The 21,763-nt window shown below is 37.8% G+C and overlaps 1 protein-coding gene across 1 annotated transcript in view; it reads left to right on the top strand.

Moving 5' to 3' along the window:
- LOC131435419 (PDZ domain-containing protein GIPC3) overlaps positions 1 to 21,763 on the top strand; it is a 42,238-nt gene that overhangs the window by 19,668 nt on the left and 807 nt on the right. The window contains exons 2-4 of the mRNA XM_058603280.1: positions 21,018 to 21,248; positions 21,310 to 21,558; positions 21,655 to 21,744. Coding sequence (XP_058459263.1) covers positions 21,018 to 21,248; positions 21,310 to 21,558; positions 21,655 to 21,744 — 570 coding nt within the window. The remainder of the gene's footprint in view (positions 1 to 21,017; positions 21,249 to 21,309; positions 21,559 to 21,654; positions 21,745 to 21,763) is intronic.

Genomic DNA, 21,763 nt, shown 5'->3' with positions numbered 1-21,763 from the left:
AAAACCGATTCCTTTCTATAAATACCTTCTTAGTAACCTCTGTTCCAAAAAGTATATGTGTTCGTAGCGTACCCGATCTACAGTACCTGAGTTTTCTCAATTTACATAAAAATGCACCTTGATTGTATAATTTCGTCAATTCTGATCAATGTTGAGAATATTTACCCCCCCCCCCCCCCATTTTGTGAATATTTTTGTGAACCTCACTTAGTTGCTAGAAATATGCTGTACTCGTAAAGAAGTACCAATTTTCGTAAAATCCGATCAATTTTTCCTTACACTTTCCGTGTTCGGGTCACTTGCTACACTTCCTCGAACCTCCTTTGATAGCAATACGTTCAGTAGTTTCGGAGTTATGCCGTTACAAACATTACACTCTCTTTTTAGAGGCACTTACTACATCCACCTCCCATAAATACCCATAAAACCATACTTGAGTTTTTCAAAAAGTACGTATGTTCTTCAAAAAGTACCAATTCTTTTCAAATTAGATAAAAATTTTCATGCCCCTGTTAAGAACACTGGCTACGCTCCCTCCCCTAGCAAAAGGCATCAATGCCAAATGTGATAGCAAACCATTCAGTAGTTTCGGAGTTATGCCGTTTCATCCCCTTTTTAAAGGCACTTGCTACATCCATCCCCATATATATCATATCTAAGGTATGGAAAATGTTTGCATGGTCTTCAAAAATTATCGATTCTAGTCAAATTTTTTGAATTTTTTCATTACTCCTCCTGTTAATAATATTTGCTTCGCTTCCTCACCTATAAAAATACTTTTATGACTATTTCTAAGGAGCAAGGAATACCTGAGCCGTTTTAGAACAATTCGTGTAGTAGTTCCGGAGTTATACCGATACAAACAATACACTCCTTTTTTTGAAGCACTGACTACACCCTCCCCCCATCGAATATCCTTATAATCATATCTAAGTTGTGCAAAAAGTATCTATGGTCTTGAAAAAGTACCGATTCTCGTCAAATTAGATAATTTTTTAAATAACCCCCTTTGTTAAGGACACTTGCTACGCTCTCTTCCTCAATAAAAAAAATTCTAACCATTTCTAAAGAGCAAGAAGAACATGTGCCATGTTTGATAGCAATCCGTTAAGTAATTTCGAAGTTATGCCATTTCAAACAATACACCCCCTTTTTAAGGACACTTGCTACATCCATCCCCCATATAATCATATCTAAGGTATGCGAAATGTTTCTAAAGTCTTAAAAAATATCGATTTTCGTCAAGTTATATGAATTTTTTCAAAACCCCCCTGTTGTTAACACTTGCTACGCTCCCTCTCCCATAGCAATATTCTTATATCTATCTCTGAAAAGCATGAAGTATATGTGCCAGGTTTGATAGCAATCCGTTAAGTAGTTCCGGAGTTATGCCATTACAAACATTACACCTTCCTTTTTAAAGGCACTTCCTCCAACCATTCCCTATTGAATCATATCTACGGTATGCAAAATGTTTCTAAGATCTTCAAAACGTATCGATTCTCGTCAAGTTATATGAATTTTTTCATGACCCCCCCTTGTTTATGAAATTTGCTACGCTCCCTCCCCTATCAAAATATTCCTTAAACCATCTCTGAAATGCAAGAAGTGTCTGTGCCAAGTTTGGTGGCAATCCGTTCAGTAGTTCCGAAGTTATGGCGTTACAAACATACAAACTTACATCCATTTTTATAAACACTAAGGTCTTTTTTATGCGAATTGTCAGAGTTATGCGGTTTTTTATGCGCTTTTTTATGCGGTACGTAAACTCGCATAAAAAAGCGGGTGGGTAATGTCAGAGACATAACTGGATGTCGTGAATACGAAAACAACTGACATGTTCCTTAACACTTCCGAATATCAATTAGTTGATCAATTGTATGAATTATGCAAGCATTCCCCTTTTCCACATTTTTTCGCCAAAACAAAGAAGGCTTCACTTGATCTAGATTACTGTGAATTTCACACAGCGAAAAGTGCAAAAATCAAATCAAACAGTTCTAGATTTGCACTAAACTGAGGATATTTCCCTTCGATTTGCGAGCAAGAAATCCTAATAGTTCTTTAGAAAACTTTTAGAGCCATTAGAACGGCTGATTTTGTGTAATGCTCTCCACCGTTGCTTTTTCATCAATGCAAATGACTGGCAGCTGTGACGTAATCGCTCTTGTCGGAGGCGAAACTAGCTTTGCAAACGACACAAAATACATCTGCTCGCAGTGGCGATAGAATCCAAACTGATATAATTTTTGTTGAGAGGTTTGTTTTTACCTGATTTCGTTTGTAGCTTTTTCACTAATGGGCGGTTCTAACGGCTATAAAAATAGCAGCATATAGAATTTAAATTTCGATATTTCATTTCGGATTTGCATTTCATTGAAAGAAACTATCAGGATGCTGTACGGGATTCATTCCTGCCTTTCAGAAGGACTAAATTGCGGAACTCACTACGATATTAAGCACTGTTCCGAACATTTTTCTCGAACGATTTGTTGTACAGCAGCAGATATTTTGTTCTCCTCCTCAGAACGCGTTCTGATTGGCTGGTGTTGACATGGGTTAAATGAGACAGGTTTTTCAATAGTGTACTATTGAAATACTTCAATGCTTTTTCTTGACACGCTTCGATTCTATTGGTAGTTAGATTATATAAATCCTTTCACAGATCACTGAGCTATGAGCTTTAAAAATACGAGAAAGCAAACGCGCCTTATGAATTATCCTCTTTGACACTCGTTTATACTAAACATTTCAGAAAAGTTTAATTTTGAATTATTGGAGATTATGTCACACAACTGAGTATTTTATCATAAAATTGTGATCATATTTCCGATGGCATGTAGCAAAAATTATATTGATTCGTTAGATACAACAAGAGATATTCACAATCAAAAACTTATCACTCTCTTAGAGGGTAAATTTTGAAAAGGGACCCCATAGTAAAGTAGATCGTATTCACGAAAAAAAAAAAGAATTCAGTGTATATAGAAGATAAGGGTAAATAATTGGAATGCTCGATCTTTAGAATAGAGTGAAGATGAATTTTATAAAATTTTCAAAGCTCACAAAATTCATATTGCTTTTGTGACAGAAACGTTTTTTAAACAAAATGTCAAATTGAAAATCTGTCCACATTATGTGGTTTATTGATTCGAGAGGTATACAGGGAATGGGGATGAAGTTGCCATTTTTTCCCAACGCCAAATCAAGTATCGAACTTTTGAATCGAAATTGAAACCATTCATTTAATCTGTTTACCACCGGAACATATTTGCCATTCGAATGCGCTTGTAAACGAATAAATTGCATTGCGCTTGTGAACAAATGATAGAAATCGTAATAGAAAACCTAAATGTAAAGCAGGAACAGTGGTATAGTGAGAAAAATAACCGGAATAGGAAAGTACTTCATAATAAACTCTCTGTTGGTTAATTTTCAGTGTTTTCTCCGAAAAGTCCAATGTTTTTCTTTTTCGTCAGAAACCCCTCTACAGTTAGAATGGTGGTAATAGATCATAGAAACATTTCGAAGTAAAATATCTTTCGTAGTTTCAAAAACATTGATTAGACTTCGTAAACTTTGTGAAAAAAAACCCCTCTCCTTTCGTAGGCCAATGTTGATGAACATCTCCTCCCTCAGTGAGTCTACGTGGTTTGTGAATTGCCCCAATAATAATATTTTTCGTAATATCGACAGGAGAAGTATCTCACACATTTAATGTGGATGTATAATTTATACTCGCCTTACAACAAGTAAGTAAGAGCTAACCTATTAAAACGAAGTACGGAACGCGTAAAACTCGAAATATCTTTTAAAATTAATCCAATTTCTCACCATTCACTAGTTGAACACTGAGTTAAAATTATTTGTAAGCCATCATACCGATTGAGCCTGTTGAAGAGTAAACAAAATCGGTCAGTCAATCTTTCATACGTTTGCGTACGTGAACGGCAAACAGAAAACTTCAATTACTGATCTGAAATATTTGGCTTGCCACGTACGTACGTACATAGATCACTTACAGCACACATCACCGATGGAATTGACTTCATTTTGGTAGTTGATTTCGGATCGCTCACTGCATTGTCTGTGTCTGGCCGACCGACATACTGAATTCGGAGCCCACGTGTCTGGTGGCGAGATGAGCGTTCGGGTGCGGTAGAGCAGGGCATGCGAGCAAAGAAATGATTTATTTCCTGTTTAGTTTTGTGACCGGACCATGGACCACGGTGTCCGTTTGCATGGAAAGCCATTCCTTCGGTGACATGATTGTGTGGAACGTATGGTCTTATTAAAAAATGATCATGATTTAAGTACTCGGATTGTAAGAGCCCTATTTTCATGTGTTAAGGTTATGCTGATGGATTCATCTCCTATAATCACTTCACAAACAGCGCCTAGATAATTGTGGAAGTAATAAAACAAACAAAACATACTATAAGAAACTGTGTGGAAGCTTTCCCATCCCTGTGTCTGCCTTGGAGTCGTTATGACACCTCTCAGATGGAATGAATGTTTCACTTTCGCTTAAGAAAAGGTTCGTTCCGTTATCGTAATTTATGACCCGGTTGACAGGTTGGACACACAGTCACGTTCCGATTGGCAGTGGCCTGAAACGTGGCAACAAACGCATTTCACTTTCCGTCCTATGGCTTCGTACGTCTTGCCAATTTAGTTTCGTTTCATCTCATACATATTTGTCAAGCAAGAGGGGCTTTGTTTTTACTGATCGCTCGCTTGTTTGTCACCTTCAGGCTATCGCCCTTGGGTCAAATGAATCCGAATGAACACCTGGATGGAAAACCAACACAAAAAGTAAGAGCCTGGATGTGTGATGAAGCAACGTATGTAACAAAATGTGCAACCAGATTCCCAGATACCAATAGAAAGTAGCCGCCGCCGTCGACGGTAGCTGGTTTGATGAGTTGACTAACAACAATATACGGTCAGTTCGGATCTCATGACACTGATGGGAATCGCCAGCTGGGGCCAGTCACCCTATCAAACGACATGTCTAGCGAGCGGATCGCCCAGATCAACCGTATGCGATAAGTGGCTCCAATTAAATAGCAAAATTTATGCTTACAAGATGCTTCCAGACGACCGGTCGTTGACTTGCAACTCGGAGCCTTTTGGACTTCCGTGCCCGTTTAGGAAGTCTACTGTACCGTGTAATATCTAGGACCAAAACAGACCGGCAGGCTTGAAGCAAAAAGTGTTTTCTGTTTTATATGGTCAGACGTGCTGACAAACCTGTTTGTTGGCTCAGCTTGGATGAAATTTCTCTTGCTACAATTTTTGCAGTGATTGTATTCACCACTCTTCGTGTACTGGAGTTTACTTGCTTATTTTCCATATGTTTGTCAGAATGAACAATTTCTGTTGATGTTACACGTGATGTAAATGTCTATCAAATGTGTGTCGAATCCGGTAATGTTCGATTGATTCTAATTATTTATGAAGCATGTCTGAAGTAGCACATTTCTAACAGAATCTATAAATATGAGGGTATAGAAAGGATCAGTAAGTTGTAAAAAATTCAGGAAAACAGCTTAAAAAATTGATCGAAAAAACTATTTAAAAAACTACTTTGAAAAAATTGTTTACAAAACTGCTTCTAACTACTCGGGAAACCGCTCGAAATGCAATTCCGGAGAACTTCCCTCAAAACTGTTCAACAAATTTTGAAAAACTTTGATTCGAAAAACAATCTGAAAAACTCGAAATATCTGGCCTAAAAACTGCTAGAAAAAATTGCTTCAAAACTGAACGAAGTGGAAAACCTGCCTTAAAAACTTTTTATAACTTGAGGAAACCACTCAAAAAATTTCCCGTTCAACTGCTCGAAAAAAATGCTTAGATGAACTGCTCTAAAATCTACTCGAAGAACTATTCGGTAAAATTGCTTAAAAATGCTGCTCAAAATAAAGTTTTGAAAAACTGCCCGATAAACTGCTCGAAAGAACTGTTCGGATAGTAGCTCGAAACAACTGCTCATAACACTGAAAGTGTTCGAAATGCAGTTCTGAAAAAAAACTGAACTTGATAAACTATTCGAAAAAATTGCTCGGAAAAGCTGCATGAAAAGAAAATGGTTTGATAATACTGCTTGAAATAATGTTCTGAAGCTGCCTGATAAACTGCTCGAAACAACTACCTGGAACGACTCGGAAAACTGCTTGAAAATTTAAAAAAGCTGACCGATAAACTGCTTCAAAAACTGTTTGAATACCTTCTCGAAATATTGTTAGAAAACTGCTCGAAGAAAATATCAAAAATGTGCTCAATAAAGCTACTTTAAAAAACTGTTCGAAATATAAATTCTTCAAAGCTCACTAATAGTACTGTTGTTGTACCGTTGAGTTCCACAATGTTGTGACATGGTGGAATTCAACGGTACAACAACAGTACTATTAGTGAAAATATTCTACTAACAGCTCAAACAGAAATTTAGTCTTCAAAGCTGATCGAAAAATCTATTTAAAAAAGAAAACAGTTCGGAAAAAATACTCGTGAAGCTGCTAGAAACACTGCTCAAAAAAGCTGCTCGAGAAAACAGCTCAAAAACCTGCTCGAACAAACTGATCAAAAGCTTGCTCGAAAATCACTCTAAAAATTGACTGAAAAACTATTTAAAAAACTACTCGAAAACGGTTCGAAAAAGGACTTGATAAATTACTCTGACGGAAACATTACTCAAAAGGCACCGCTCCTTTTGTGCACATCTAACGAAGCGTAAATTTACATGATTTGTTTATGCTGTGAGGAGCAGTCATTTTTCATTGAAAACTGGTAGCGTGGATTGCTATGCTTCTGCACTTTCGAGCAGAAATGCAATATTCTGAAGCTGTTTCATTGCCATTTCTGCTCGAAAGTGCAAAAACCATTAGAAAACTGCTCGAAATAACTTTCGAAAAAACTGCTCGAAAAACTGTTTGAAAAAACTGCTCGATTAAATTGTTAGAAAAACCTTCTTAACAACTGCTGGAATAAATTGATTTAAAAAACTGCTCGAAGAACAGTTCAGATGAACTGGTAAAAAACTGCTCGGATAACTTCTCGAGAAATCTGCTTGAAAATCAACTCGAAATTATGCTCCAAAACCTTTTCGTAATCTACTCGAAAAAATTGTTTGAAAACCTTATTCGAAAAATGACTGTAAAATTTGCTAAAACATATCTGCTTTAAGCACTACTCGAAAAGTTTCTTAAAAATTGCCTAAAAATGGATTGGAAATTGCTCGGAAAACAGATTTAACATTTGCTCTAAAAACTACTTAAAAATACTGCTCAAAAAAAATATTCGAAAAACTGCCTAACAAACTGCTAGAGAATTGCTTGAAAAATAATTCTAAAAAAGCTTCGAAAAACTGCCTAAAAAACTGCTAGAAAATTGCTTGAAAAACAGTTCTAAAAAAATTTCTCGATATTTGTGAACAGCTCGAAAAACTGCTCCAGAATCTGCTTCAAATATATAAAAATTGTTCGAAAAACTATTCATAAAAACTGCTCCAAAAATGGCTTGAGAAAAGGTTGAAATTTTTTTTTAACTTGCTTCAAGAAAAGCTCAACATACAGTTCTGAGAACGCATTCGACAAATTCCTGGAATATCTCTCAAAAGAACTGCTCGAATCAATCGATACAAAAACTGCTCGAAAATACTGTTCAAAAAACATTTCGAAAAATTGCTTGAAAACTGATTGAAAAAGGTTCGAAAAATCTGCTCTGAAAATTGCTCTCTCAAAAGAACTCAAGCTCAGAAACTGTTTGAAAGTGCTCGAAAAGCCGTTCCGGCAAAGTACTCTTAAAGCTACTCCAAAAATCTGTTCAAAACTTTTTGCCTTTCTTATATAGAAAGGCTATGCAATCACAGTGAAAACCGACTTTTTAAGCGAGATCCGGAGGGCCGAATGTTATATACCGTTCGACTCAGCTCGACGAACTGAGCAAATGCCTGTGTGTGTATGTGTGTATGTAGCAAAAATATGCACTCAATTTTAGTTTGTGGGCATAAAAATTTAATTCGGCACTACTGATTCCCGTTTTTCCAGTTCCGGTTGACCCGAAAGTGGTGATGAAAAACTCCATGCTCTGCGATGCTTGAACCGATTTTCACAAATCTTGATTTGAATTAAAGCTCATATTATCTTTGAAGCTACTGTGAAATTTCATCCGAATCCAACTTCCGGTTCCGCAGTTACAGGGCGATGAGTGTCGAAGCTTTCAAATTGGCATATGGAATGACAATACAATACCGTGTAACGTGGAAGAATGAAACATAAAACGAAGGATGCGTACTTTGTTCTATTTCGTACACGTTATGTAATGAAAACAAAACGGTTACGGATGTCTGTTACTAGTGTGTGATATTGGTAAGAGGCGGTGCTGCGATTGATAAAAAATTTTGCTCTTTTTTAAGTGCGACCGAGAGAATAAAAGAATGTAAAACCGGGGTAATATAAATAATATAAAAAAATAAAAGTATGTCAATGAATTGAAGTTTATTTGAATAAAATATGCATTTTTCACAGTCGGTAGTGCAGTAATACCGTGCCGGTGGTGTAGTGATGTCAATAATATTAAAAATAATATTAATAATAGTAATAATAATTATAATAATAATAATCCTACTGCACAGAAATTCCGAGGTATGATTTGATTATGAGCAATACGAAGCATTTTTAAATCTTCCAATTTTCAGGCGCCCTGAAAATGTTCGGACCCGGGGGGATTCTCCCCTTTCCATCCCCCCTCTCGGCGGCACTATTTCCAAATGTTGAGTTGGAAAATTGACTACGCATCGATTGGAATTGATGTTGGGTGAGAATAAAAGTCGGGAAGCACCATTTATGGTCATACAAAGCTGAAGCGAAACAGGAAAAGTTTCTGAGTTTATGCGAGTATAAGTGCAATCGTATTGATGCTTCGCCTTCGCATCAAATTTAATGGAATATATTTGGTTATTTTCTAATGATTTATCATTACCAACTAAAATTTATTACATTTATTTAATTGCTGAAAATAGTTCGAATTTAGCGGCCAATAACCCCCCTCGACAGCTTGAGTAACTCTTAGAATTTTTATTACCTTTTAAAATATTTCTGTGAGAAGCAGAAAATATAGAAACTAGTTGCTCTACATTTTTAGCAAATTTTTCATACTACTAGTTATTTCTATTCGCAAACAATTTAAACAAAAAAAAACTCCTGCAAAGGTGTTTAACTAAAAATAGCACCAGTTGAATAAATTTCTTTAACAAATGAGCTCATTATGCTTATGTCCCTGGTTACTGAAAAATATTACTTTGCCCGATTCGAATACAAGTGATACATAACAATAACAACAACAACAAAAAAGCTAACAACAGTTCACCGGCCAGAGCTCAGCGACCTCCGTGTGCCGGTTACTGATTTTAGGGGAACCACGCTCTGTTTAACACAAACCACGACTGGCCAGAGCACTACCGAAACATGGTTACAAATAGGCATGGACGCAGAGGTCCCCTCCTGTGCGGGTAAAATTCAACACCCGACGCGACGGTGACGGTGAGTTGTTGCAGTTGATGATTGCACCAGAAGGAAATCTCTTCACTCACTCACCAGGCCAGGAGGGAGGGCAATAATGGCGCTTTCGTTTCGAGTGTTCGTGTGAGCGCGTTTCAGCTATAGTATGGGGTAGTGTCGATGACACGAAAGCAAGTAGAGGTCAGATGGTGGCTTTCGTACATCCGCCGATTATCATGAGTCAAGGTTGCACTAACCGGATCCAATCCATGCAATTAAACTGTTCAGATGAAAGTTTGATATCTCGAAGACTATGGTGCACATAGAATTTACGAATTCGAATGTAAAAAGGTTCGGAAGAAAGCCTATTAGCTAAGGCTGTTCTGTCAAGTTGCGAATAGTTTCAAAGCTTAAAATAATGAGTTTAGGATTAGCATGCACATGTACTGCCGCAACCTGTTGGCATCACAGGCGGCACCAATTAAACAGAAAACAAAAACAACCCAACAGTCTATAGCATGATCAGGTCGATGAAACGAAAGACTTTCGAGAGAAAGAGAGAGAATAACAGTTTAGCACATATAACTGGATTATTTTCTTTTCTTTTGACGCTTGATGTGGCTTCCCTACCTTCTGTGTACTGCCATTGAGTTGAGCGCAAAAAGTTATACATCTTTATACATAATTGTTATGATTCGAACAGAGCAGCATACAAACAAATGGACGTTCCGCACGTGGAGGGAACAAAAATCCTTAGAGTTGTTTATTGTGTAGTGAATCATTTTGTGTTGCCCGTAGTTCATCTTTTTCTCCTTCTCACTGAGATGAAAATTACATTAAATAAGCGCATGTTGAGTGCATTACGATGTAGTCATCACTGGTTGTGGAATGCAGGTATAATTGTAAATATGAAAATGTTATTTTAGATTTTTCTCTAGTATCTAGAAGCGTGTTTGTTAGGCTGGTGCGACAGAACATAAAGAATTTTTATCGCATGGCATGGATCTGATATGTTTCTTGATTCAGTAAGACGATTTCAAAATTGAGGATTGATTAAAATACCGTTTAATTGTCGATTGTTTTATGTCCCACCTTTGGAAACCGAAAACGGTTTTCCAAATCTTGCGGAGCCAGAGGAATCTAACTCTGACGGAAATAGTGAAGATACCTCGTTTGTCACTCCTCAAGGGTCTGTTGAGAGGAGATTAGCAAACCACAAAATACCAGAAAAGACACCTAAAATCACACCTTCAAAAAAAGATAGCCGTGTTAAATCTAAATAGCCTAATTTAAAACCAAAAACTGTGCCTCCTGGTGTGTCAAATTCACAAACCAATCCAGGAACTAGCACAAGAAAAGACAATAATCCAGCGGGCTTCGTTTCACAGCCACCATCAGGATTACTGGAGTTTTCGGAAATTGTAGAATGGATTTTCGCAGCATTCAATATTTCTGAACCTCTAAACAGTTATTAGCTCAGTGGCCAGCTCTCTCAGGTTTTGTATCATTTGATGGATAATTTACCATCCGCCGCAAATGATTCAATCACTGTCCTGCAGTGGAATTGTCGAAGCATCATGGCAAAACTTGATTCATTTAAAGTTTTGTTGCATAGTCAAACATGTGATTATTTGCTTAATGCTTACATCAAATATAGCCTTAAATTTTAATGACTTTAACATTATACGTCTCGATAGAGACTCCACGTATGGTGGAGTGCTTTTAGGAATTAAAAAATGTTATTCCTTTTATAGATTAAACATTCCTTCGACTTCTAGTACAGAAGTTGTTGCTTGTCAAATAAGCATTAAAGGAAAGGACATTTGCATTGCTTCGGTATATATTCCTCCAAGAACTCAAGTTGGACAACGACAGCTTAATGAAATTGTCGAAGCCCTTCCTGCTCCACGTTTGATTTTAGGAGATTTCAGTTCGCACGGAATGATGTGGGGTTCCGTTTACAATGATAGCAGATTATCTTTACTATATATTATTTGCGACAATTTCAACATGACAGTATTGAATATGGGTAGCATGACACGGATTCCAAGACCTCCTGCACGTCCAAGTGCATTAGATTTATCTCTTTGCTCGACTTCAATTCGGCTAGATTGCACCTGGAAAGTATTTCCTGATTTTACACGGTAGCAATCATTTACCAATCATCATCTCAATTAGCAGTAACAAAGGCATTGGTAATTCAGTTAATATTCCATATGATTTGACAAAAAATATTGACTGGATTAAATTCCAAAGTAATATGTCAAGTATCTTAAATTCAATGGAAGAGCTCCCCCCACTTGAAGAATATGACTTCCTCGTTTGTTCGATTCTGGAGGCCGCAGAACAAGCCTAAACCAAACGATTTCTTGGTCCATCGTCTAACAGAAGGCCTCCAAACCCTTGGTGGGACAAAGAGTGCTCAGATGCTAAACACGCGAAACAAAATGCAAAAAAAAACGAAAAATTTTGAAAAATTCTTGCTTTTAGAAACCAAGTACAAGAGCATACTTCGGGCCAAGGAATGTAGCTATTGGAGACATTTTGTCGAATTTTTGAAGGCACTCTTTGGAATACGGCCAGACGGATGAGGAATCGTAACGTAAGAAATGATAGTGAGGAATACTCGAACCGATGGATATTTGATTTTGCGAGGAAAGTTTGTCCAGATTCTGTTACTACGCATAGCATTATTAGGGAGTCTTCTTCAAACAATGGTACCATTGATAGCCCCTTTTCAATGATGGAATTTTCCATAGCACTCATGTCTTGTAACAATAACGCTCCTGGGTTGGACCGAATTAAATTCAACTTGGTGAAGAATCTGTCCGACCTCGCAAAAAGACGTTTGTTGGAATTGTTCAACATGTTTCTTGAGCAAAATGTTGTTCCACCTGACTGGAGGCAAGTGAAAGTTATCGCCATTCAAAAGTCGGGGAAACCAGCTTCCAATCACAACTCATATAGACCCATTGCAATGTTGTCCTGCATTAGAAAATTTTTCGAAAAAACTATTCTTCGACGTCTCGACACATTGACAGCTGTCTCGTAACCCTATGTACACTAAGACAATTGGCAGATGATGGCGTGGTTTCAGTTACTGGACCCAAACTATTGATTTGCAAAAAACATTGCAAGATACCTTAGATAAATTGTCCGTTTGGGCTGTTCATTTGGGTATCGAATTCTTTGCGGAGAAAACAGAGCTGGTCGTCTTTTCAAGAAAGCATGATCTCGCGCAGCTTCAGCTTCATATGATGGGAAGAATGATCCAACAGATTTTGACTTTTAAATACCTCGGGGTGTGGTTTGATTCCAAATGCACGTGGGGAGGACACATTAGGTATCTGATAACAAAATGCCAACATAGAGAAAATTGAACCGTTCTTGGGCAACATAAAACAGTGTCTGAACGACATATTGAATAACAATTATCAAATCACAATAGTTTGGGTCCCGGCTCATTGCTCCATTCCAGGCAATGAAAGAGCCGATATTTTAGCCAAATGTGGTGCTATTGAGGGTGAAATTTATGAGAGACCGCTGGCAAGCTTCTTGGGATAAAGATGATCTGGGTCGGTGGATGCACTCAATTATTCCTAAAATATCGACAAAGGCATGGTTCAAGGGGCTGGATGTGAGTAGGGACTTCATTCGTGTGATGTCCAGACTCATGTCCAATTACTACACGTTAGATGCACACCTTCTTCGAATTGGACTTTCCGAAACTAATCATTGTGCTTGTGGCGAAGGCTATCGCGATATTGATCATGTCGTTTAGATATGCGTGAAGTATCGTGATGTCAGATCTCAACTATTAAAGCAGTTAATCGTAAGTAGATTTAATAAGAAATAACGAAATACCTAATATGATATTTAAAAAATAAGAGGAATACGTTCTATCAAACTCAAATCGTTGTTACTATATTAGTATTATATTAGGATAATAATTCTATGTAAAAGTGATGCTACGGCGAAGAAAAACTTATGTAAATTGCCATAAGAAATAAACGTATTTATGGAAATAGTCGATTGTTCTACTGAGAAATTTAAAAAATTAAACTGAGAAAAAGTAGCAAAATCAGTATTGAAATTTTCCTCAAATCATTGTAACTCGGAAGCTTTTATGGGTACAAAATTTGAGACAAAATAAGTGGTAGGGAATCGATTATACACTCAAAAAATTTGCTCATTGAATAATAGCACAGCAACAGCATTAGCATGACATTAAAGACCGCCCGTTATTGATTGGAACCAGTTAAGCTTGCAAAATGTTTTTTTTTCTGAAACAATTTGCTTGGGAATAACACGTAGTTCCACATGGTGTAAACTGCATTGATCCCTGCATGCTGATCAATACCGACGTCGGCCACGTCCGAATGCCGATCTACTTGGGAAGGAAGGATTGTCAGTGGAATGCATGATGCTACTAAAAACCGTTGATTCCTCAGCCTTTTCAAATGCACCACAGGAAGGGATGGTTTGTTAGTAAATTTCCGAATAATATTATCAGTGTTTATTGCTCTGGGTAGCCAGCTACCGAGAATACTTTGCAATTTTAGCGAAAATTAAAAATACATATCGTCTGTAAGTTTAAACGACTTTTACCCACGATTCGAAGCCACAAGGATCCTGTTGTCTTCTGGAAAAATCTTGCTTCTTACCACTACTCGAAATCAACGGTAGAATGGTATCCTACCAAAAATGTCACTTTCGTCCCAAAAGACATGAATCCACCAATTTGCCCACAACTTCGACCAATTCAGGAATTTTGGACATTAACGAAGGCACATCTTAGGAAACATGTCTCGGCAGCCGAAACCATTCAACAATTCGAAAAAGATTGGAAAAAAGTGTCAAAACTTGTCTCCAAGAAATCTGTACGGAATTTAATGAGGAACGTTTGCCAGAGAGTGCGCCAGCTAGTCTACAATGCACAGTGGTCCGAAACGGGAAATTAGCGTGAAAAAATAATTTCACTATTAAATATTAGTTTTTTGTAGTTGGTGTCTTCACAAAAGTTTTTTGTAATCAAATGGCGCTCCTTTTGTTAAAAAAAGTTACTAGGGTGGTCCTCATTTAGATTGAAATCTGAAATTGAACTTTCTTAATTGAACTCAAAAATGATTTCGTTGTACAATAAAGTTGTAGGAAATTTTATTGCGAGCAACTTTGCTGAAAAAAGTACCTCTCTAGCTTTTCGTTTGATCGAGTTACATCAATTTTCCCCAGTAAAAGTAGGGTGACTCCTGAAAAAACACTTTTTTTGTTCTAACTTTTTTGTGAAACGTTCTATGGAAAAGTAGTTTTCAGAAGAGTTGTTGAACTAGTTATTGCGCACAATTTTGCTCAACTAATGTCGTTTTCGTTTTTAAATTGCACTACACTGGTGTAGCGAAAGCTGCACTGAAACCGTTCGTTTTTACCAATTGCACTACACCAGTGCTACACTTTTTCTGCACCGATGCCACTGGTGTAGCACTCATCAAAAGTTTGGTGTAGCTCTGTGCAATGGAATCGTCTATTGTAGTCAATGGTTACTGTTTATGTTTTCGTCATTTTTGTTCGTTTATTAAAACCTCAGTGTAGCACTGCACCGGTGTAGTGCAAATTAAAAACGAAAACGCCATAATCTTTTTTCATATGAGCTACCAGTAAAAAGTTATGATTGTTTTTTTTATCAAAAACTAGTCATTTCGCTGTTTATTGAAGCAGTGGTGATGAAGGGTTTCGAAATCTTACCGCAGCTACAAATTGCTTGCCAGACCATAGCTTTCTTACCAAATTTTTCGACTTCATTCGATGTCTCGGACTGGTTTAACACATGCCCTTCTCGCACCGTATAATATTGTGATCCCGGCAAGGATTTGTAATCGAGTTTCAGGTAGGTTTCGTCGTCCATGATTATGCAGTTCAAATTTCCAGCAAGAATCGTATTGTACAGCTTTCGAACCCTCGGCCGAGGATGCTTCTTGTTTCGGACTAAGTTTTGGTTGTTTCTGCTTCTTATAGGTTCGAAGATTCAAACGTTTTTTAGCACGAAAAGCATTTGACTTCGAAGTGCCCACTTTTTTGGCCACTACCTCCTTCTTTTGCTCGAACGCCTTCAGTATACGTTTATCCAACTCAGGGTTAGCAGGACCTTTTTTTCGACTCGATTTCGGTTTATCCTCAAAGGTGTTATCCTCACCGAACTTCCTGATTGCATTTCGCACGGCTTTTTTACTTACTCCTTCCATTTTTGCTATCTTTCTCAGTGACAGTCCGCGTTCTGTGCACCATTTGTACACAATTTTTCGACGTTGTTCTGCTGAAAGTCCACGCATTTCGGAGCTAACTAATGAAAACGAATAAACAACTGCACAAGTGGTTAGAGAAGAGTGTAAACAACAGGACGCAGCCATAAAAATTGACAGATTCTGAACCATTGCGAAATGGCAGCGGTTTTTGGTTGCGTCCATACTTTCTGGGACAGTCTTTATAAGAAAAGGTAAAAACATGGTTTTGAGAAAAAGTCGATTATAGCTTTTATTTGTGACTAATCGTGCCTGGACGCGCACCGTTCCCTCTTTTTCTACCAACTTTCTCGGTCGTGCGTACCTTCGGGACTTTTTCACATCATTTTCTGGATTTTTTCTTGTTATTTGAGGAAAAAAAATTCGCCCTCAATGTGTATACAATACAGAAATTCGGAATGATGTTTATATCCTTCATCAGCGGTGATAAAATATTTTTCACTTGAATTAATTCTACTAAACGGTCAAACGACAAATTAGCGAAAATTATTGCTTTAACAATTCTTCAAATACGTTGCTTTGTTTCGGCATTATATAAAATTCGACAGAAATATTGCAAACATGCAAACTGTCACTTTCGAACGTGGTAAAAGAAGAGATCAAGCAACCCAAAACCCATTAGACGTGATGATGGCCGACTAGATTCGTGTGCAGTCTATGTTATAAAACATCGCAAATCGCTAGAAAACATGTTCGTCGTTCATGCGACTAATTGAGTCACTTGCTGTACGCGCGTGAAAGAGAGAAACAAAGCTGCGATCGATGCTCGCGTACCGATGCCATTGTTTTAGTTTTGCGAAAAATTAAGAGCAATATTGCGATTTTCCCATCAACTGAGGCCAATTCAGTTTAGCAGTCGTGAATCGCGTCTGAGTGAAGAAAAAAAATCTAACAAAGCTTTGATTATATATCACATACTTATTTACAAGCCCGCTCGGTTGAGTTGAGACGTGCATACAACGTCTACTCGCACGTGCACTTGTTTTCTCATCTCACCATCGGGCGGCTGTACAAGTGCACCAATTGTTGGATAACTACTCAATGCTACACGAATTCCCCCAAAACTGAAACGAAACCGGCTCGGTTGCAAAAGGAAAAATATAATAATAATTTATAGTCATCTTGCACCCCGATACAGGGTTGCCAAAATATGATGGCATATGATGATAGTGTTATTTTCTTGCGCAACTTTCGTTTCCCATGATGCTATGATACTGTCAGTTTCAGTCCCATCGAGATTCACTACTGTATGAGCAATGAGTATGAGTGCGAAGGAAATAAAAGCACAAAATTCATGTCATTTACATTGATGCCAATCAAACGGGGCGCGTAACTCGGCGCATAATTGAAAGACGTGGATTTTGGAAAAGATTCGTAATACGTTGCTTGCCCAACAGAGCCCAACAGGCTGCCTAACCTAACTGGTGGATAGTGTGGAAGAACCAAATTGAAAGATTGATGATTACGTTTGGAAATTTCTGCTAATTAGATATGATTGATCTCACGAATGAAACTGCTTTGCTGCGGTTCGATAGAAATCTCTTTGTTTTGATATTCTTTTGGGGGTTACTTTGTGGATGCGGTCTCATTTGAGTCTATATAGTGAAGTTTATAGCGCACGTATTTTCAATTTGCTTCACTAAAATATGGTCGCTTGATAAATAAAAATTGGACAATATTTCCACTAAAGACCAGTTGGTTACCTGTTTTTTTTTACAATCAATTTGTATACTGAAGTAGCATTTCCTACAACCTTGCAAGCACAACATTTGTTGAAATTTATTTTTGAGTGGAAGTGGAAAGGCGTGAAAGTTTAATCAACCCGCCGCGGCCAATTGGGCTGCTCCGATTGAAGCCAATAAATCAAGCAGAAGAAAACAAAACTGAATCGAGCAGAAAAAAATAAACTCTACCGCCTCTTTTGCATTTAGTTTATCGGATAGAGTAATGAATCTTCGCAGATACGAAATTTTTCCCGATAGATGATGCTGACGGTGATGATTATGCATGTACATAGTTAGAGATGATTGGGGCCATCGCAGCGATACTCGCAGTTTCATCTCCGACGGCGCACGACTTCGTGATCTTTCTTGGCAAAGTTCGGCAAAGTTGGCAGCCAGATCTGCCACCTCGGCGGTCGGTACTGTTCCACGCGCCAACATCTCGCAGTCGATTTCTATCCGCGGAACTCAAGGGTTTTCGATTGGCCCAGCGCCGTTTTCGATAGTCGATGCTGTCGGAGTTGTTGCCAGAGATTGGAAAATTGGACTCAGTGATAAACATTTTCTGTTAAAATTTTGGTGTTATTGAAAACAATTGTAAAAAAATCACGTTTTTTGCTTATTTTTTGGTTTCTGTTGAAATTCAGTGCGGATAAAAAATGTGTTACGTTCAGAAAAAAAAATATTTGGAAGTGATAACAGGTCACATTGAATGACCATGAAAAGGAAAATAGAAAATCGAAGGAAACCAAATTAGTGTTGTAAAAATTTCAATTAGACCTTAGGAGTTTCGATCTATTTGACCCTATTCGTCCTGCCGAACTGTGTGAACAGTGAGTATAATTTGCACATAATTACTATACGTAGAGGGCAAAAAATGAAAGTGTAAATTTTGCAAATGCATTCTTCATAACCTAAAATCCAATGCATCATCAGTTCAAAATTTTGATTCTCGTCTTACTTTTAAGAAGGGCATAAGAAAGAATTCCTTGGAAATTTTCTCAAACATATAAACGATAGGTCCGATTGATAAGGTAGGTAAGGAGAAAGTATGCACTATAAAAAAAAACCTGCTTGACTCCACCTAGTGGTGTAATGATGCCCTTTTTCATATTACTCTTAACATCATAAATATTACTGTGGAATTCGCCAAAAAACTACTGCTCATTGAATAGAATCCTGTTTACCTTGCAGCTCCGAAACCGGAAGTAGTATCCACAATAAATTTAGGAATTCCGTATGAAACTGTAAGACATCTCCTTCGAATCTATAAGTTTGTGAAATCGGTTTGACCATCTTGAAGAACACTGAGTGAAATCTGTTTTTGCAGTTTTTGTTCACTATTTTCAATTCTTCTGAATCCGGATTCAGATGACCGGAATAGCCGAAGTTGGTTAGTTTGCCAGCAACAAATATGACCTACAAATTGTAACAGTTTTGAACTTAGTTAAACCTAGACTCACTATCTCACTAGGCCAGCTGTAACTTCTTCAGTTTTCAAAAGGCACGGATGGGATAGCCATCAATCTGCAGGTTTTAATAACATGAAGCCATGTGCAAAGTTTCATTTAAATCGGAGATGGTCGATTCTCATTTTGTCACTTTTTCGTCTACTCATTCCTGGAATTGCTCATATGAGAATATGTGAGATATGAGAAAAGAATCATTCCACCACTAGGTGGATTAAAACAGGTTTAATAAATTTCATTTCATTGACATTGTATAAAATCAGTCGCACTTATTATAAAACAGCTAAAATTTTTAATCAACCGCAACACCGTCTTTTACCAATACCACACACCAGTAGCAGACATCCGTAACTGTTTCGTTTTTTTAAAACGTGAACGAAATAGAACAAAGCACGCATCGTTCGTTTTGTGTTTTCTACTTCCACGTTTCACGTACCGGTGTTGTACATATTGTCATTTTACATGGCGATTTGAAAACGTTGACACTCATCGCCCTGTAACTGCGGAACCGGATGCCGGATCCGGATGAAATTTCACAGTAGGGCAAAAAATTATTATCATATATCATTCTATTTAGCACAAAAATATCTTTATAAAGCAAACGGAGAGAGTAGAGTGATTATTAAAAGTTGGAGAAACATAAATTTTTGTAGGGGCAACAGTGCCCCCCCCTCCATAGTTGCCGCGCCTGATTGCATATACTTTCTATATGAGAAAGGCAATAAGTGTACTTTTATAGAAAAGCATCATTATCATGATCTTGTAATAACACTAACAAGTAGGTACAAATTGAATAAAAGATTTAGTAAAGTACATTTTTTTCACCTGAAAATAAAAATTTTAATGTGGCAACCCTGCACACTATACAAAATTGAACAAAGCACGCTGCGAACGGAGCAAAGCCGCACGTACCGACGCGTACCAGTTATGCATCGTCATTGAACGACAATTTTAATGCCCTGTATTAGGTATTCATTATGATTTCCAATTGGATTCCGCAGAAGATGACACAATCCATTTCGGGTGGAATCAATTTGTGCATTTGGAACTCACAATGAAATGCGGCTCTGATTCCAGACAAATTAACAGGCGCAGGCTCTAGGTGTGTGCCCCACTGCGACTTCTTCGGCACAATTCTGCTGTTCGGCGCTCGCTTCATTCCAAAAGCGTGAAGTGCGAACTTTTTATCGGGTCACATTATGAGACTCGAAACGTACAAGTGACTACAAGTGTCAGAAAAAAAATTAAGAGATGTAGAAAAACGTATCTTTCGAAAATATAGCGAAAAATTGCAAAATTCTTGAAACTGATTTATTTGAACTTTTTCACAAAAAGTACAAAACAATGAAAACCATACGTAGCAAGAGATGCTTATCTCCGGTACCTTCTTCAAAGATAAACTCAAGATTACAATGTCCCATACGTTGTTGGGTCAGTAATCGCGAACCAGTTGGTTCAGTAATAATGTAATTTTGTTGACCCTCCGTTAATAAGCGTCGACTAGTTCCGACAAAATGCCATGGAAACGATTCAAGTTAGGAAGGAATCAAACATATGTTTACATTCAGCACATAATGTTTTCTTGACACCACTGACTTCAATGCTTCATGGTATGAGGCAATAACAAACTAAATAAATTCTAGGCAATTGTTCTAAGTAGTTTTTACTTTCTTATTGCAAGAATCACTGGGTATAAAGCAAAATTGTTCAATATCGTTCATACTGTAATTTGATATTTTTCCAAACATAAACAATCATTGTCATAGCTACGACGCATCTAGCGATCAGACGCTTGTTGTTTTGCTTAAAAATACTGAAACTGACAGTGAACCGAGCTCATCGAGGGGTCCTATTTAAATGATACACAAGAAATCGCAGACTACTCCATCTTGAGTTTATCTTTGCCTTCTTCTTCACTTGGAAGATGGTTTTAGGTAAGGAATAAATATTCCTTAATCATGTGACAAAAATTTTAACAGTAAATTCAACGAATATGCAGTCTAATTCTCCAACACATTTTCTCCGTAGATATTATTCTGCACGCTGAACTCTCACAAGGTCGACATGAGCAACCTGCTGGGCGGTCAGATCGGACTGAATGATTTCATCTTTGCACACAAGAAGGGCCGACCGAAGGAGGTGGAGATAGTGAAATCGGAGGATGCGCTCGGTCTCACTATAACCGATAACGGTGCCGGATACGCGTTCATCAAGCGGATCAAGAGTGGAAGCGTGATCGATCGGATTCCTCACATACAGGTGGGTGGCTACTTCATATCAGTTTAGACAAACACTGTTCGTAACAGTAACTGTTTTGCAGGTCGGCGATCACATCGAGAGACTCAACGGTGAGAATGTGGTCGGCAAGCGGCACTACGAGGTAGCACGAATGCTGAAAGATATCCCAACGGGATCGACTTTTACGATTCGATTGGTTGAACCCATGAAGAGCGGTTTCCAGGGTATTGCCCCGCGTAAGGGCGGTGCTAAGCAGTCGAAACCCGGTTATGGCAGTGGCAAGGAGACTCTTAGGTTTAAGGCCAACGGCAATGCAGCCATCGAAGACGAGGTATGAAAAAAAATAATGCATCTACTACAAATCACGATATGCCGTAAAATGTGTCCTTTTATTCAAAAAAAAAAAAAAAAAAAAAAAAAAAAACAGCACGACGACGTCACACAGTGTGGAATAGATGCCATCAATTCGTTACTAGATTCGTTCATGGGAATCAACGATTCCGAACTAGCAACGCAAGTACGTAAACAATGGAAAA

The sequence above is a fragment of the Malaya genurostris genome, chromosome 3, assembly GCF_030247185.1.
Source record: "Malaya genurostris strain Urasoe2022 chromosome 3, Malgen_1.1, whole genome shotgun sequence".
NCBI classification, from domain to species: Eukaryota; Metazoa; Arthropoda; class Insecta; order Diptera; family Culicidae; genus Malaya; species Malaya genurostris.
The sequence above is the reverse complement of the archived record's forward strand: the minus strand, read 5'-3'. Positions and strand labels throughout refer to the sequence as shown.